The 19,749-nt window shown below is 38.8% G+C and overlaps 1 protein-coding gene across 50 annotated transcripts in view; it reads left to right on the top strand.

The window, feature by feature from the left end:
* Window positions 1–19,749, top strand: part of FKTN (fukutin) — a 94,243-nt gene continuing 74,494 nt past the window's right edge. For 6 of the 50 annotated variants that reach the window (XM_074016932.1, XM_074016925.1, XM_074016915.1 and 3 more), the window contains exons 1-4: window positions 1–47; window positions 6,472–6,574; window positions 9,740–9,830; window positions 11,025–11,217. In XM_074016932.1, the coding sequence (XP_073873033.1) occupies window positions 11,113–11,217 (105 nt within the window). In that variant the 5' untranslated portion in view covers window positions 1–47; window positions 6,472–6,574; window positions 9,740–9,830; window positions 11,025–11,112. Of the gene's footprint in view, window positions 478–6,471; window positions 6,575–7,961; window positions 8,417–9,739; window positions 10,027–11,024; window positions 11,218–12,386; window positions 12,481–19,749 lie in introns of those variants that run through there. The other 44 variants (XM_074016933.1, XM_074016927.1, XM_074016917.1 and 41 more) reach the window with 21 other exon arrangements.

The raw sequence follows: 19,749 nt of genomic DNA, 5'->3' as shown, positions 1-19,749 counted from the left end.
GCTGTGAGTGCCGTAAAGCGGAGCGGCTGCAGGTGCTGTTGAGTGAGGTAAGGTATGGGAGGCTCAGCTCGGTAGCTGGGGATGGTTGGGCGCCTTCAGACAGGTACAGCTGGTGGCCCAGGTGCCCTTACCGGGCATCCTCCAGCATTCTGGGCACCTGCCTACCCCTTGGTGGGGAGGCCGGCCACAGGCTGAGCGCGCTCCAGGCTGGGTACTCCTCAGTCAGTCCACGAGCATCGCGTGGCAGACTTTCACTTGGCCAGTCCTTCCCACGCTTCTGGGCGTGTCATCAGGTAAAATCTTCATCCTGGGACAGGTGAATGTTTGGAGGACGATCGAGACTCTTGTAGTAGCCGGGTTAGGGTAGTGACCCCTGACCTCAGGTGATCTGCCTGCCTTGGCCTCCCACAGTGCTGGGATTACAGGCGTGAGCCACCGCGCCCGGCTTACAATTTACAATTTCTCAGTTAACATGAGGTAAGCCACGTTTCTCTTGGCTTCAGTTTTCTCAGATGTGGGAAAAAAACAAAAACAAAAACAAAAAACCAACCTAGATGATACATCAGATTCTTTATGCTTTTGAAGATAGCACGTTTCCAGTAAGTAAAAATCAATCTGTGAACAAATATAAAAGTGAATGATAGAGTAGTATATTAGAAATTGGGCAGATGGAAGCTAAGTAGAAAAGGCTGTGTTTGAGCTAGACTCTGAGGATGAATAGGGTTTGAACGATTGGAAACCATCCCTGTTGGGCCATGGACAAAGATATCAAATGCAGGAATAAGCATTTATATTTTAGCGATTCTATTTGTGGACATATGTTTAGTGAGGGTAGAGGATTTGGGAAGGCTGGCATTGAATGATGAAAGAACTGTAAGTGGAAAGGAAGTGCAGGGTGTTCTGACAAGGAAGAAAAAAGGAACCGGGGAAATGCCGAAAGAATAATACACAGGACTTGATTTCTTGGATCTGGGTGATGATATTTTTAACCTGGGTTTCTAAAAAAAGTTTAAGTGCTGTTGGCAAAAATGGGAATGCTGTTGAATTCCAGCATGCAATAGTGTACTGGGAATAAAGTGATTTAGATCGTAGAGTGCTGATGTTGCCAATAACTAGCCTCTTGGCTGTCCTTTAATTCTTCTTCTAGAGCCTGTTCTCCATAAGGTGATGTTGGGCTAGCTGATCTCTCTTGTCTAAATCCTGTACAACTAGAGACTGTGAGGATGGAGAGCTAGTTACTTTCTTCTGGATGGGGAGAGGAAAATAGCTGACAGAGAATAAAATTGTTAATTTGGGGCCGGACGCGGTGGCTGACGCCTATAATCCCAGCGCTTTGGGAGGCTGAGGCGGGTGGATCACCTGAGGCCAGGAGTTCGAGACCAGCCTGGCCAACATGGTGAAACCCTGTCTCTACTAAAAAACAACAAATTAGCCGGGCTTGATGGCAGGCGCCTGTAATCCCAGCTACTTCTGAGGCTGAGGCAGGAGAATTGCTTGAACTGGGGAGGCAGAGGTTGCAGGGAGCCAAGATCAGGCCACTGCACTCCAGCCTGGGCAACAAGAGTGAAACTGTGTCTCAAAAAAGAAAAAAAATTGTTAATTTTGAACATGTTAAATTTGAGGTGAGGTTCAGGAAATAGAATTGAAAATATAGGCAGATAGAGCGCGTAGATTGTAATTTAAATAGTGTTTTCTCTCACAGGTGGTAGTTAAAATCTTGAGCATGGATTTGCGTTCAGGGAGAGATTGTAGAGAGAGTAACTCTAGGCTATTCCCATAGACAGGAGGTTGTAGAAATTATTGAGGAGGCATGTGGATCTCCGAGGTAAGAGCAAGGAACGAGTTCTTTTTAAAAAAAGTTACATATAGTTGTAGATTCTCAGGGGCCCAGTGTTGTTATTAAACTAATTTAACAGCATTTACAGCAAATAATAAGCACCTACTTCTGGGAATTCTGGCAGAAAATAAATAATGCAAATAGATATAATCTCCACTTTCTAATTGCCTACCCAGAAGTGATATCATTTACATATTTATTTATTCAACAAATACTTATATGTTTCAAGCACTGCTGGTTCTAGGGATATAACGATGAGCAAGGTAGACATTGTTCTTATCCTCCCAGCACATAAAGCCCTTAGCATCCACATCAGTGCTTTTCAGATTTTAATGTACATATGAATCATCTGAGGATTTTATTAAAATATAGATTATGAATCAGTTGGTGGGTGCTGAAAATTCTGTATTTCTAACAAGTTCCAATGTGATACGGATGTTCTTTGGACCATACTTTTAAGTGACAAGAATCTAGATCCTGTTTAGCAAATATGGCTGTTATTAAGCCACTACCACTACCCATCATCTGTTTCTCTTAGGATAAAAGCATTTTACTCCTTATGAAAATAATATATGCTCATACAAATATTGGAACAATGTAGAAAAGTATAAAGAACCGTGTAAAAATCACTCCTAATTCTTCCTACCCAGAGATAACCATTATTAATATTTTTGGGAACATTCATCCAGATTTTATGTACATACATTCACAATTTAAGTGTTGCACTAAGTACATGATACACTCTAAGCCCTGGGTTTGATTCTGTTTGCTGTATGGTTTTATTAAGATAAATACCCAAGTGTCCAGAACCAAGCAATTAAGTACCTGCATTCTTGAGGGAGTCACTTAAAAATAACTTGGGGGCCAGGTGCAATGGCTCACGCCTGTAATCCCAGCACTTTGGGAGGCCGAGGCAGGTGGATTACGAGGTCAAGAGATCGAGACCATCCTGGCTAACATGGTGAAACCGTGTCTCTACTAAAAATACAAAAATTAGCATGGTGGCAGGCACCTGTAGTCCCAGCTACTCAGGAGGCTGAGGCAGGAGAATCACTTGAACTTGGGAGGCTGAAGTTACCATGAGCCAAGATTGCGCCACTGTACTCCAGCCTGGCAACAGAGCGAGACTCCATCTCAAAAACAACAAAACAAACCAAAAAAATACCTTGGGAGCCAGACAGTGTCTCATGCCTATAATCATTCCAGGTGCCCAAGAGGCTAAGGTGGGAGGATTGCTTCTGCTTAGCAGTTTGAGGCAACAGTGAGCTATGATTATGACACTGCACTCCTGCCTGGGTGACAGAGCAAGACCCCATTTCTTAAAAAAATTCTTCTTACTCCAGAAATGGGGAGACATTAACATAATTACATGTGGGCTCTAGTAAATGAATATTTGTCATTTCATTTAGGTTGAGAGAAGAATTTTTAAAGTTTTTAAAAAACAGTAGTTTTTTCTTATTACAAAATCAATTGATGTTCATGTAAGATAAATAAGGAAAAAATAAAAGCACCTACACTCCTCCCAACCCAAAGACAATCCTTGCTGTCTTCACCTCCCTTCTTGCTAACCTGTCTTATCTAGATCTTTCATTTTAGCTACTCTCTTTCCAAAACCCTCTTACACCATAGTCATTCAGAAAGGAGTCACTATGTATTTAGGATTTTTCTGGAGCATCTGCTGGAGAGACTAAATTTCGTTAGCTTTTTATCTTCAAGTGTCAGCATGTTTAGGTAGAGGTTGTATTGCAAAGGATTAAGTGCATGAATGGTAAGCAGGTAAAGAAATTTCTTAACCCTTTGCAGTCTAATGTTTACTTCCAAGCTGCTGACAGTTGTGATAAGTTAGCAATGAAAGGAAAAGAAATGGACAATAAGAAAGACTAACAGTATTTAGGGAAGATTTGATAGTAGCTGTTGCTACTGGGATATTTTTGGCTTTTGAGAACAGCTGAAAAACATTGATTTTTTTGTTTTGGTCTTACCTCTGAATACATTTTCAGAGGCATTTTCTCTTTATGCCTGCCAATCTGCTACCTCATCTCTCTTACTATGACTTTTCCTAATTACACTACTCTCTTCCCTCTGTAGTTCAGCCTCCTGTTTTGTTTTGTTTTGTTCAGGGCATATTTGAATGTCAGTTCTGTTGTAATCAATTGCCTGTAATCAGTTGCCTTCCTGTCCACTGCACAAACGAAACCAGTTCACTGAGCCCATGGTATTACAGTAAAGAAAGAGCTTAATTAACAATGATGCTGGCCGTGCAAAGAAGTTATTACTCAAATCAGTCTCCCCAAAGACTTGGTGGTTAGTTTTTCAAGGATAGTTTTTAGTTTGGTGGGCAGGGGACTAGGGAATGAGGGCTGCTGGTTGGCTGGGGATGCGATCATGAGGGTATGAAAAATGGTCCTTGTGTACTGAGTCCACCTCTGAGTAGGGAGCCACATGACTGGTTGGGTCGTGAGTCACTAGTTCACCTCTAGGTAGGGTCAGTGGGTCCAGAATGCAAAGGTCTGAAAAATATCTCAAAAGACCAATCTTAGGTTTTAGCCAGGGAAATTATAAATCCTGTGTCCTCTGGAAAAAAGACTGGTTGTCATTTAACTACATTTTACCAGAATTCAGGTCCCTCTCATAATCCTAATCTTATAGTCTTTCATTAGTTTTACAAAGGCAGTTTAGTTTTGGAAAAGGTTACTATCATCCTTGCTTTAGGTTAAACTGTAAACTAAGTTCCTCTCAAAGTTAGCTTGGCCTGTACCCAGAAATGACCAAGGACAGATTGGAGGTTAGAAACAAGATGGAATCGACTATGTCAGATTTCTCTTAGCTGTCATAATTTTGCGAAGGCAGTTTCACTCTCTGATTCATATCATCCATGCCTCTGTCTTACTCCCCGATATCCCCAAATAAGTCGGGAAGCCCACAGCATAAGGATATGGCTAGGCTAGCACATACCATCTTATGAACCCAAGTTAGGTGTCAGGGCAGGTTTTTGATTCCACTTCCCCCCACTCCTGCCTTCTGGATCATCTGTCTTGATATATCATTCATTCATTCAGACATTCATTCAAACAGACCCCTACCTAGGTGATTCTCAAAAGAGGGGTCTGGGGCTGGAGGAGGTGTCAGGGTAAAGCAGTTACCAAAAGTCTTTCATAGTAATACCTTCAAAGTACAGATGCAAATGTAAAAGGAAAGTTGAAGAATATGCAGTGCTGCTCTTCACTGTAGAAAGAGCCTGAGAATTATCGTGAACTCCTCATCCTGTACCTTTTTTCATCACAGTTGTGTATGGGTTTTATCTACTACTAGTTTTTTCCAAGCCTTTTCACATCTTGATACATAGTAAATTTGACCAAAAAAAGATGAAAGTTAAAAGAATGTGTTCTTGGCTGGAGGTGACCTACTCTTGGGGTCTAGCTGCCCCAAAGACTGAGAGGATTGTTAACTCTGACACCTGTAACCCATTCGTGGTTTAGTTGGTAAGCAGATCTACCCATTTCTTTCTTCTTCATTTCCAGATCTCAGTTCATGCATTAGTTATGCCCTGCTTCCACATCATCTAAGAATAATTCTGTGTCATAATATACCATACTTACATATTACCCTTCTCATATTTGCATTAGAACTTTAAGATAGTTGGGCTACTTAAACTTCATAACACCTCTTATTACATCTTTTTTTTTTCCTGAAAACATTTGCCATTTCTCTCCCAACCCCCACCTCATTTTAATTTACTATCTCTGCAGTACTTTTTGTTTTCTTTTCCATTAGAGATGATATTCTGTCTTCTTTAGGAAACTTTACCTAAGTGTAAGTAAGGAAATGAATGCTATCCTCCCTAGTGTTTTTATTATGATAGCTAAAATGTAACACATAAAAAGAAGTACATATAGAAATAATATTTTTGTTTCAGTTCTATGCCATATCTCTCCATAGGTTATTTTTAATATTTTTAGGCATTTATTTTTTGAAGGTTGGAACCAGGCATGAGAGTTTAAGGGCCTTTAAACTCTTTTAAAAATCTTTTTTTAATATTTCAAATTCTGTTTTATTGTAAAAATTCTTGCAGAACAGAAAACTTGTATTTAAATAGTTTTCTGTTCTCTTGAGCATTGTGCAGTGTATTTTTAGTATACTTAGCATACTTACTATTACTTGATGTTAATTCAGCCAGTTTTAGGCTGGGTGAGGGAGACGACTCATATACACTAATAGCTATAATGCAAACTAGAAACTAGTAAAAGCCTCAGGGTTAGTTGCCTCTCCTTGTGCTTCCATCGTAACCCGTGCTTATTCTTTCATTGCAACTACACTGTATTGTTATTGCCTCTATATTTATCTCTGAGAGAGTCCATCATAAACTAGAACAGTGGTTCTTAATTGATGTGGGGTTGGTAAGGAATGGGGCTTGTGCATTTTAGAAAAAATCTTCTCATATTCTTTTTCAGGTATATCACTCTCTCCACCACTATCACTACTGCCCTTCTTCTTTTGAAAACTCCTGTACTCACCTGTAAGCTCTTCGAAGTTAGAGAACTGTATCTTATTTGTCATTTTATCTCTAAGGCTTAGCATTGTTTTTTTGGCATCTGTGCCCATTAAGGTAGACAGTAACTATTTATTTCTTGCAGGAAGGTAAAAGTAGATTAGAGGTGGAGGGAGCACTTCTAACCTGGAAGAGTATTGAAGACTTCATTGAAGAAGTGTCATTTGAGAGGATCTATGGAAAGAAAGGTAAACTAGTTTTATGGAAGTAAATGAGAGCATTGCAGACAAGACGTAATGGGCAAAAACACAGAGGCAGGAAAGTGTAGGATGTACTCCAGGAATACTCATGCAAAAACCATGGACTATGTGAAGTATGAGAAAGCTTATAGTAAGTTTGTCTGTATTCAGTCAGATTGTGAATACCCCTTAATACCATTATATGCAATTTGAACTATTTGCAGGTGGTAGGGAGCTATTGAAAATTTCTGATTGTGGTGTTACTTGATTTATCTGTCAGCAACTTGATACATCTGTCAGTGTATAGGTAAGATTGTGGATAAAGAGAAAGTGGAGTCAGGGACATCAGTTAAAATTAGGACATTAGGTACAATTAGAGTTTAGAATGACAGTGAAGAAGGAAAGAGTTGATGCAAGAAGTATTTTAAAGGTAAAATTGACATACTATGGTTTCTCTTTTTTAAGTATCACATTATTTTTAAGTGGTTCCTGAATATTCCTAATGAAGAGGTAGTGCTAGTAAAAAGGAACATTTTGATAGGCGAATCTTTCTCTTTTGCAACTGAATTGCCTTGGCATTTATAGAAAATAAATAATGAGGTAAAGTTAATTGGATGTCATCTTGATAATAAAAATATAGTTAAGTTTTTGATGATATATTTTAGAGGTTTATTTTATGGAAGAATTAGTTGTAAACTAGAGAAGAAAGAACAAGCTACTAATTTAGATTTTATGCCTGTTGTAGCTTATATAGGCCTATTATGTGTTCTTTCCCATTTATTTATTTGGGCTTAGAAGAAGCTGAGTGATGGCCTACTCTGAATGCCACTTTAGATTTCACTAGGAATCAGCATACAATACATTAATGCACTATTTAATACAAATACAAGAACTTGATTTGAAATCTTGAAAATGAAGGGTAGTCTCCTTGTTAATCTTGTGAGCTGCCCTTATCAGAGTATAGGTTGAGCATCCCAAATCTGAAAATTCAAAATCTGAAATGCTCCAAAATCTGCAACTTTTGTGTGCTGATATGATGCTGAAAGGAATGTTCATTTCAGATTTTTGGATTTGGGATGTTCAACTGGTAGTGTAATCCAAATATTCTGGAATCCTAAAAAGTCCAAAATACTTTTGGTCCCAAGTATTTTGGATAAGGAATACTAAACCTCTATTTGATAATTGTATTTCCATGGGTTTTAACTGAGTATAAAAACTAATACCATCATCAATGTTGATTGATACTGTTTTCACAGTTTTGGGAGATAGAAAATAATTATGATTTATTAGGTTATCTTTGCTTAATATACATTATCTATTGATCAGGTGCATTGTTCACATCACTATTGGTGTTATTTCTCTTAAGTAGTTTGTTGACTTTATATATATTTTATAGTATTTGCTTTATATAGGCATCAGCTCTGGAAGCTCATTTGGATTGTTTTAAAACCCCAAACCAAGACTTGATTTTAAGATGGTAAAGACATTTGTCTTCTCTCTGAAATTACCATGAAGCAACAAGGAAAATGAGAGAAAGAGATGTAATTACATCTTTGCTGAGACTGGAAGACCTGTAACTCCAGATTGAAATATTTGAGAAATGGCAGCCGCATGTAAGCAGGAAGAGCTTAAAAGAGAATGCTGGTAGAAAGAGATCTCAGATAGAGCTGGCAGAGCAAAGAGTCATCTGCTGTTTACAGTGGGATGGGGAGTCATAGAAAGGCAATGGGAATTTCCTCGGATTGTTTGGCAACATGAACTAGCAAGAAAGGAAGAGTGAATGAGGAAGCGCACAGATACCCTGTCTTTGCAGGAAGCACTGTCTTGCTGAGGCAAAGTAGAAGAGAGATAGTGAGTGGCTCTTTGCTGCCTGTCTCTGACATCTGGAAGAAGTAATGTTTAAATGCTTTTCCCACGTGTTCTCGTACACATTCTCTGCCTTTCTCACATATACACATGTAAAAAATACTCTGTCAAAAAGAGCTTTCTTGTATACCAGAGACTACCCTCTAGTCTAGAATATACCCTTACTTCTTTTCTTCCATAGTTAAGGAGTAAATTATATTCCCATTTAGAAAAGTAGGTGAGGAGGCCAAGGCTGGTGGATTGCTTGAGGTCAGGAGTTCCAGACCAGCCTGACCAACATAGCAAAACTCCTTCTGTACTAAAAATATAAAAATTAGCTGGGAGTGCTGGCAGGCGCCTGTAATCCCAGTTACTCGGGAGGCTGAGACAGGAGAACTGCTTGAACCCGGGAGGCGAAGGTTGCAGTGAACTGAGATCGTGCCGTTGCACTCCATCCAGCCTGAGTGACAGAGAGAGACTCCATCTCAAAAAAAAGGCTTAATTGTAGTTCTGAAATTAGAGAATTCAATGTTATAACAGAGGCGAAGGTTGCAGTGAACTGAGATCGTGCCGTTGCACTCCATCCAGCCTGAGTGACAGAGAGAGACTCCATCTCAAAAAAAAGGCTTAATTGTAGTTCTGAAATTAGAGAATTCAATGTTATAACAGAAAAAATATTTAAGAAAACCTGCAAAGTAAAGAAATCTTTAGGTCAGTCTCAGTAGTAGCTCGCACCTGTAATTCCAGCACTTTGGGAGGCTGAGGCAGGAGGTTCTCTTAAGGATGAGAGTTTTAAGGACAGCTCAGGCAAAGCAAGACCCCGTCTTTACAAATAAATTTTTTTTTTTTTTTTTGAGACGGAGTCTCGCTTTGTCGCCCAGGCTGGAGTGCAGTGGCCGGATCTCAGCTCACTGCAAGCTCCGCCTCCCGGGTTTACGCCATTCTCCTGCCTCAGCCTCCCAAGTAGCTGGGACTACAGGCGCCCACCACCTCGCCCGGCTAGTTTTTTTGTATTTTTAGTAGAGACGGGGTTTCACCATATTAGCCAGGATGGTCTCGATCTCCTGACCTCGTGATCCGCCCGTCTCGGCCTCCCAAAGTGCTGGGATTACAGGCTTGAGCCACCGCGCCCGGCCTACAAATAAATTTTTAAAAAGTTAGCTGGGCATGGTGGCACATACTTTTACTCCTGGCTACTCAGGAGACTGAGATAGGAAGATCACGTAAGCCTGGGAGTTTCTGGTTACAATGAGCTATGATTGCACCATTATACTTCAGCCTGGATGACAAAGTGAGACCCTGTCTCAAAAAAAAATCTTTATTCTACAGATTGAAAGGAAACACATTGAATGAGGAAAAACTAATATACAGTCATCAACATCCTTGTATAACCTAGTTTTTAAAAAATTGGATTTCAAAGGTAAGGAATGCATTCTTTGCTCATCCCAATAAAAAGATTAAATTACTTACGGGGGATTGGTTTGGGAAATCAGATACTGTCAAGGGAATATTTAGCACTACAGGACAATGGTACAAAGTGTGTAAGTCATTGGGGAAAGACAGTGTAACCTCGCAGCCAGATTGACAGCTATTTTTGAACAAGGCAAAAGCTCAAGGTAAGTGGTACCTCTAAGTTCTTTTTGATAAACTGCAAGAAGATGAATATCAGTCATCCAACAGATGAACAGAGATGATATAGCAAATGGATTGGCAGGGAACATTGTAGGAATAAGACCAAAATAACTATGAGATTTATAGTTATGGAATACAATAGAACTGTAACAAGTAGAAATAACTAATAGAAGTTGAGATTGAAAGGGGAGAAAAGACAGAATGTAGTATAAATTTCTTCTTATTTTATAGCTGGAGAACAAAAGACATATAAACCTTAGATATCAAACGTAATAGAGGTGTCAGTATATTTGAAGGATTGAAGGAATAAATGTAAGCACTTGAAAAACTAAATGTATTTAACCAAAATCAAACTGGTGACAAGGTAGGAAGAATTAGTACTGTATTAAATTTCTTATCCTAAAGGAATAATCAGAGATGAGACCTAAGATGAAAGAACAAAATGTTTATTGTGGCATTGTTTACAGTTGAAAAACTGAAAACATACATGGAGTGTTAATAAAAACTGACCACATCCGCATCTGAGATCACACACAAACTCGAAAAGCAACAAAGAGCTGTCTTATAGGCTGTGTTCCTTGATGAAAAATGTCCTCAGTTTCTCCTTTGGAAGTGGTTCTCAGCATTGTCAGCAGCATCAGCATCATTTGGGAACTTGTCAGAAATGCAAATTCTGAGGTCTCATACCAGTTTTTCTTAATCAGAAACTGGAGGAAAAAAGCACCTCTCAAACTTTGTTGCTCAGTTTTTATAAATATCCTATTTATGTTTTCAGTTATTTGCTGTTATAAAAAAAAGCGATGATAAACATTTTTGTTTTTTCATCATTGATCTCATATTTGGTTATTTCTTTAGCATAGAAAATGACCAGATCAAAGAATGCCTGTGGAAATTTAGTTTTTTCTTGGTTCTGTTTTTGGTTATTACAGGTAAAAAATTAAAGAGATTTTTGTCTCTTTAAAAATGTCTTTTTTGTTCACAGAAAAAAAAATTATCTTCCTTTCCAAATCCAAAAAGATGAAAACGACTGAGATACTTTCAGAAGACAACCAAGTGAGCACCACAGACTAATGAGTAGAATCAATAAGAACGTGGTTTTGGCCCTTTTAACGCTGACAAGTTCTGCATTTCTGCTGTTTCAGTTGTACTACTACAAGCACTATTTATCAACAAGGGTAATTTTATTCCTCTTTTCTTATCATTCCTCCTTTCTTATCATTGTATATTTTCTGATCACACTTTTCTTTGCAATACATAATATTAATCATGGTTATTCAGATTCTTGCATCTTTGTGAGGTGCAGCAAACAATTAAAAATTCAGTTAAATATACTTTAGCACACTAAAGACAGAGTTGCTAAGTTTCAATGATGTTTAATCTATTAAAATTATTATTTTGTTAAACAGATTATCCTTCATTTAAATGAACTCAATGATAAATAATTTTGATAAAATGTCAAAATTAGTTTATTTTAGTACAGCATATATTTTAATTTAGTACCTACTGGAGAAATATAATGGTATGACTTACCTTTATCTGTATGTATAGGAATAAAGTAGAGACAATGATGTGGAAATCAATAGCTTCTGAAGATTCCGTAGAATATATCAGATAAGGAATTCCGAAATTGTGACGGTGTTGTTACATTGTGAAAAGTTGCCAGACACTCTCTCTGGGGTGTATTATAATAATTGCTACCATTATTGAGAATTGTACTAGACGCTTTCCATGCTCAATGTAATCTTAAAAACAATCGTGAGGAAGAAAAATATATATATTTTTTATGTTTTTATCCTCATTTGTTAGAACTATTCATCAGAATTAATCACTTTGCGCCCCTCCTCAGCTAGAGGGGAGTATACTTCCCTGCCTTTTTTATGTTGGGCTTGAACAGTAGAATGTTGACACATGCAGAAGCTTCAAATAGGCTGTTGTGATTTGACTTAGTTTTTATGCTCCCCTGACCTATAGGAGAAGAGAAAAATGTATGGAGCAGACCAAAGCATAGCTGCCCCTCTGCATAGCTGCCCCTCTGACTCACAGATTTGTGAGGGAGGAAATAGATGCTTATAAGCCATAAGACTGGGGGAAGTTTATTATGCAGCATTGTTACATGGGGTTATTAGACCTAATTTTGACAGATGAGAAAAGTGAAACTTTCTTTTTTTAAGAGGGGATCTCGCTCTGTCACCCAGGCTGAAGTACAGTGGCATAATCATAGCTCACTGTAACCTTGAACTCTGGGGCTCAAGCAGTACTCCTGCCTCAACCTCCTGAGTAGTTAGGAGGACTACAGGCACATGCCATCACGCCTGACTAATTAAAAAAAAATTTTTTTTTTGTAGAGATGGGGTCTCACTGTGTTGCCCAGGCTGTTCTTGAACTCCTGGCCTTAGGCAGTTCTGTCACTTCAGGCTCCCAGAGTGGTGGGATTACAGGTATGGGCCACTGCAGCTAGCCTGGAAAACCAAAACTGTTAAGAGAGATGTTAAATAATTTACCTACCCAAACCACCCAATATCTGATGTGTAGAACTGACCTCTAATGTCCCTAGCTCCATTTTTTCCAGGCTATATAATTTTAAAAATAAGTGACTATACTGAATCTACCTATGATCTTGGCTGTTTATTCAATGAATGTCTTTCAGTGACATCTTCAACCCTTTCCTGATTATTTTCTTAGGATAAAGCCCTAGAGTAGAAATTCTAGATCTAATATGCACATTTTAGATTTTTGTTATGTATTACAAAGTTATCCTTCATAAGGATAAGCAGTATGCCTGATTTCTCATATGTTTTCATAAATAGGAATAACAATAATAATGGCATCTGTTTCAGTTAGAGAGGGCTGGCTAATAGTAGCTTAAACAAATAGAGGAATTATCTGTCCATATCTGTAAGTCTAGAGCCTCTAAAATTCTCTTGGTATTTCCTGTGCTACAGTCAAGGCTAGAAGAAGTAATAGTGTGATCTAGCAGGCTTCTACTTTTGTGACAGTGGCCAGCAGATTCCCAAATATAAGAGAATCTGGGGTAGTAAGGTTTTACTCTTGTTATTTAGCTTTTCCAGCCTCTATAATAGAGACTGCAAAAGAGAAGGGGTTTGGGAATTGGTGTCAGGTCAGCTTACCTATAGTGTCTGCCATAGCAGCTAACATTTTTTGATGTGCTTGATTGAGTAGGCCCTATGCAAAGCACTTTACCTACATTTAACTCTTAAAACAACAAGTTGAGTAGATCTTGTTCTTCCCATTTTTCCAGCAAAAACACTGAGGTTTGGAGAGATTTACTAATTTTCCCAATATCACATAGTTATTAAGTGTAGGAGATGGAATGTGAACCTGAGGAGTCTACCCCAAAACCTTATTCTTCATTAATTTTTAGTGTTCGTAATATTCAGAAACTGAAAGCTATTCAACTCCATTAGAGGTCATTTCTTTGATTACTAGTGGGGTTAAACATCTTTCCATATGTATATTGGTTCTTTTTAGTTGTATTCTTACTTCTTCTTATTTGTGTCTTTCACATATGTTCCTGATGATGTTGTCTTTTTCTGTAGCTGTTCTTTATAGTTTGAAGGTTATTAAACCTTCATCATATATGTTTCAAATATTATTCCTGACTTGTAATTTGCCTTTTAACTTTATATTCATCATATACTCCCTCAATAAATTAGTACTTAATGTATAAGTAGACAGATGTCAAGATCTTTTTTCCTTAAGGCATCTGTTTTTATGTTATAACTAGCCCAAGATTATGGGAATATTTAACTGTATTTTGTCTATGTAATGTTTAAATTTTTCACTAAATTGAATTTATTTTAGTAGGAGGTATGAATAAGACATCTAACTTACATTTTCCCCAATGATTAACCAATTGTCCCAATATCCCTTATTGAATTACTCATTGATTAAAAATCCCATCTTAATTATATATTAAATTCTAATAAAGAACTGCTGTCTCGACACTTTTCCCTTGGTGGCAATGTAACATAGTTGTTGAGAGCATGAACATCAGTTTGAGATTAAACTTCATCTATACTGCTTATTAGCTGTGGGATCTTGAGTTAATTACTTGACTTCTAAATGCCTTTGTTTCCTTATCTACAAAATGAGGGGCAATAACAGGATCACCTCGTAGACTTGTGAAGCTTAAATGAATTGATATACATAAACTATTTGGAACAATGCATGTTATACAGAAAGAAAACAGTAAAAATTGGCTGTTATTATTATTTTTAAAAATTTTATAATGAAAATAGTATTTGTTGTATTGTGTCCATATCATACAAACTGCCTTAGTAATAATGCCTTATTCATTAAAGAAAATATAATCTTTGAACAGAAGTAGTATGTAACTAAAGTTCAGGTAACCTTTATATACCATTAATTTTGTAAAGTTCGTTATTCACACTAGATTCTTGTTTTTTATGTTTACTTTTGATAATAGGTAGACACTATAACATGTAAGTTCTAAAATATCACAGATTTTTTTTATTTTATTGAAATATATGGAATGGGGGCACTGGCTCACACCTGTAATCCCAGAATTTGGGGACACTGAGGCGTGCAGATTGCTTGAGCCCGAGAGTTTGAAACCAGCCTGGGCACCATGGCGAAACCCCATTTCTACAAAAAATACAGAAATTAGCCCAGCATGGTGGCGTGTGCCTTTAGTCCCAGCTATTCAAGAGGCTGAGGTGAGAGGATCACTTGAGCCTGGGAGGTTGAGGCTTCAGTGAGCTGTCTTTGCGCCACTGCACTCCAGCCTGGGTGACACAGGGATCCCGTGTCTTAAAAAAATTTTTTTTTAATATATGGAAATTATTTTAAATCATTTGTAGCCCAGTAATTGTATCCTTTAAAATGGAATTTTTAAATTTACTCATGAATTCAGAAACTGTTATTTAAAAGTCACAATTTGTAGAATATTTTGCCAAGGCAATAGAAACAATGAATGAGGTGGTTTCTTCCTGCCCAATATTTATAATTTAATTTGGGACAGATGCTGATGAGAGTATAGATGCTTCCTGTGTGTTTTAGTGTGAAAACAGGATACTATCTGTAAGGAATACAAGCAGTTTCTCTATGCCAGTAGGAAAAAAAAAATGCTTTATTTAAAAATAGTAAGGAGACCAGGTGCCTGCCTGTAATCCTAGCACTTTGGGAAGCTGAGGCGAGAGGATCGCTTGAGCCCATGAATTCAAGACCAGCCTGGACAACACAGTGAGATCTCATCTCTGCTAAAACTAAGAAAATTAGCTGGGTTTGGTGGCACATGCCTGTAGTCCTAGCTACTTGGGAGACTGAGGTGGGAGAATCCCTTTGAGCCCAGGAGTTTGAGTTTACAGTGAGCTTGGGCAAGAGAGGGAGACCCTGTCTCAAAAAATAAACAAATATGTACATACATGAAATAAAAATAGTAAGGATAGTTAGACTAATTAGATGCTAAAGATACCAACTTTTAAATTTTTTTCAATGTCATTTTGGAAAAATTTTAAGCTTTTGGGTTTTTGTTAAACTAAATCTCACTTATACGCAGCATTTTTGAACTCAAACTTTAGTGAAGTATAGATGCATCCTCAGTTTTCTAATGGTTTTCTTCTGACATAGGAAGAGAACCTGAACTATTGTTAACTTTGTTTACTGATTATATCTAAATTGTATTCCTCTGTTGTTCAATGAGCAGTGTTTTGTGGGATAAATAAATTCATGTAAAAATTATTTCTAGTTCAATTATGTGTTTGATTTGGTAGCCAAAGAGTACAGAATCATAGTCTTGATCAGTGTGAAATTATAGGTTAGCGTCATCAACATAAAAACCAAGATTCTAAGTCATCCTTGAACTTAAAGGCGATTTTCAGAGACCCTTAAGATTATGTGTTAGAGATAGGGATGAAAAATGGATTTTATCTTTGATTCCAACCCAAATTTAGTAGCAGTAAATGCCTGCAGCACTATGGTAAGAAGGACTGCAAAGCTTTCAGGCTTTTCAGGAAAGAATACTCTAGTATTTGCTACCTTGGAGTTTAAAGCTACTTATTTTATTTTAAAGCTATTTTATTTGCAAAAGATATTTTTACATTCTTTCTTAAGAAGGGCCAATGGCTGGACACGGTGGCTCATGCCTGTAATCCCAGCACTTTTGGAGGCCGAGGTGGGTGGATCACCTGAGATCGGGAGTTTGAGACCAGCCTGGCTAACATGGCAAAACCCTGTCTCTACCAAAAATACAAAAATTAGATGGGTGTGGTGACGTATGCCTGCCTGTAATCCCAGCTATTCAGGAAGCTGAGGCAGGAGAATCGCTTGAACCCAGGAGGAGGAGGTTGCAGTGAGCTGAAATCACGCCACTACACTCCAGCCTGGGTGACAGAGTGAGACTCCGTCTCAAAACAAAAAAAAGTGGGGGAGTACTAACAAAATAATATAATCTTCGGGCCCTCTAAAACTGGACCCTCCAATGTCCTTAACCTTGTCCCTTCAAGCTGAGGTAAGTACAAGGTTTACAGGAAAGAGAGACTACTGAATAACATACTTGGGAAAGCGATTACTGAATATTTCCTGGATGAAATAATAATTTGAGTTGGTCTTGTAGGATGAGGAGTTCCTCAAGTGAAAAAGATGGAAAGGTCATTACAAATAGAAGACACAACCTGTTCAAAGAGAATGAGTATTTTGATATCTAGAGTAGAAGCATACTAAGTAGAAAACAAAGGAAGTACAAAAGCCCTGAGGCAGGAATATGTCTATCAGTTTTGAGAACAGCATAGAGATCAATGTGGCTGTAGACAAATGAGTGATGGGGAGAATAGTAGGTAAGGTTAGAGTTTCCTATTACTTAGGGTCTTGTAAGCCATTATAAGGACTTTGACTTTTATCCTGAGTGAGACTGGGAAACATAGGAAGGTTTTGAGCTATGCGACATGATCTGACTATTGTTTTAAAACAAGTAGTCTGGCCACTCTGATGAGAATAGATTGGGTGTGTCCCCACCCAAATCTCATCTTTAATTGTAGCTCCCGTAATTCCCATGTGCTGGCGGGGGGACCTGGTGGGAGATAATTGAATCATGGAGGTGGTTTCCCCCATACTGTTCTTGTGGTAACAAATAAGTCTCATGAGAGCTGATGATTTTATAAGGGGAGATCTGATGATTTCCCCTTTTGCATGATTCTGATTCTCTCTTGTCTGCTGCCATGTAAGACGTAGCTTTCACCTTCTGCCATGATTGTGAGGCCTCCCCAGCCACTTGAAACTGTGAGTTCATTAAACTTCTTTTATCAATTGCCCAGTCTCAGGTATGTCTTTATCAGCAGTGTGAAAACAGATTAATACACAGAGAGACCAGTTAGAAGGCTATTCTAGTAATTTACATAAGAGATGATAATGATTTGGACAAGAGAGTTGATGGTAGAGTTGGTGAGAAATGGAAAGTTAGAGTTTTCAGGATTTGTTGATGGGTTAGATGTAGGGTATTAGAGTGACAGAAGTGAATCAGGGATAACTCTAGTATTTTTGTCCTAAGTAATTGGAATGGCAAAATTGCTGTTTACTGAGATGGGTAAGACTGGAAAGAGCAAGTTTGAGGAATGGTGAAAATCAGGAGTTTTTTTGTACATGTTAAGTTTAAGGTGCTGTATTCATCTGTTCTTGCATTGCTATAAAGAAATACCTGAGGCAGGGTAATTTATAAAGAAAAGAGGTTTAATTGGCTCATCGTTCTGCAGGTTGTACAGGAAGCATGATGCTAGCATCTGCTCAACTTCTGGGGAGGCCTCAGGAAACTTACAATCATGGCAGCACGTGAAGTGGGAGCCTGTACCTCACATGGCCAGAACAGGAGGAAAAGAGAAAGTGGGGAGATGCTACACACTTTTAAGCAGCCAGATCTTAGGGGAACTCACTCACTGCCTATCACAAGAATAGCACCAAGAGGATGGTGCTAAACCATTCATGAGAAACTGTCCCCACAATCCAATTACCTCCCACTAGGCCCCATTTCCAACACTGGGGATTATAATTTGACGTGAGATTTGGTGGGGACACAGATCTAAACCATATTGTTCTGCCCCTGGCCCCTCAAATCTCATGATCCTCTCACATTGCAAAATATAATCATGCCTTCCCAACAGTCCTTCAAAGTCTTAACTTATTCCAGCATTAACTCAGAAGTTCAAAGTCTCATCTGAAACGACACAAGTCCCTTCCACCTATGAACCTGTAAAATCAAAAACAAGTTAGTTACCCCCAAGACTCAATGGGGGTGCAGTCATTGGGCAAATACTCCTGTTCCTAAAGGGAGAAATTGGCCAAAAGAAAGGGGCTACAGGTCCCATGCAAGTCCAAAACCCAGCAGGTTACTCATTAAGTCTTAAAACCCCAAAATAATCTCTTTGACTCCATGTGTCATGTCACATGACATGGGTACACGGGGGTGGGCTCCCAAGGCCTTGGGCAGCTCTACAACTTGTGCCCTCTGAAGCAGCAGCCTGATCTGTACCTATGCTGCTTTGAGCCAAGGCTAGAGCTAGAGCACCTGGAATGCAGAGAGCAGTGTCCTGAGGCTACTCAGGGTGGCAGGTGCTGGGCCTGGCCCACCAAACTATTCTTCCCTCCTAGGTCTCCAGGCCTGTGATGGGAGGGGCTACCTCAAAGGTCTTTGAAATTCCTTCAAGGCCTTTTCCCCATTGTCTTGGCTAATGCAAATTTCTGCAGCCTGCTTAAATTCCTCCCCTGAAAATGGACTTTTCTTTTCTGTCACATGACCAGGCTGCAAATTTTCCAAACATGTATGCCCTGCTTCCCTATTAAATATAAGTTCCAATTTTATGTCATATAAGCATAGGTTGTTAGAAGCAGCCAGGTCAGATCTTGAACTCTTTGCTGCTTAGAAATTTCTTTTTCTGGGTTGGGCATGGTAGCTCATGCCTATAATCCCAGCACTTTCGGAGGCCAAGGTGGGCAGATCACAAGGTCAGGAGTTCGAGACCAGCCTGGCCAACATGGTGAAACCCTGTCTCTACTAAAAATACAAAAATTAGCTGGACGTGGTGGTGGATGCCTGTAATCCTAGCTACTCAGGAGGCTGAGGCAGGAGAATTGCTTGAAACCGGAAGGTGGAGGTTGCAGTGAGCCGAGGTCATGCCACTGCACTCCAGCTTGGGCAACAAGAGTGAAATTCTGTCTCAAAAAAAAAAAAAAAAAAAAGAAATTTCTTCTTCCACGTACCCTAAACTGTCACTCTCGAGTTCAGAGTTTCACAGATCTCTAGGGCCAGGGCATGATACAGCCAGGTTCTTTGCTAAGGTATAACAAAAGTGACCTTTGCTTCACCTCCCAATAAGTTCCTGATTTCCATCTGAGACCTCCTCAACCTGGACTTCATTGTCCATATCCCATAAGCATTTTGATCGCAACCATTCAGCAAGTCTCTAGGAAGTTTCAATTTTTCCCTCATCTTCCTGTCTTCTTCTGAGCCCTCCAAACTTTCCCTCTGTCTATTACACTGTTCCAAAGTTACTTCCACATTTACAGATACCTTACAGCAATACTGCTCTCCTGGTACCAATTTTCTGTGGTTAATCTGTTCTTGCATTGCTATAAAGAAATACCTGAGACTGGGTAATTTATAAAGAAAAGTTTAATTGGCTCATGGCTCTACAGGCTGTACAGGAAGCATGATACTGGCATTGGCTTGGCTTCTGTGG

The sequence above is a fragment of the Macaca fascicularis genome, chromosome 15, assembly GCF_037993035.2.
Source record: "Macaca fascicularis isolate 582-1 chromosome 15, T2T-MFA8v1.1".
NCBI classification, from domain to species: domain Eukaryota; kingdom Metazoa; phylum Chordata; class Mammalia; order Primates; family Cercopithecidae; genus Macaca; species Macaca fascicularis.
This window is presented reverse-complemented; position numbering and strand designations above follow the sequence as displayed.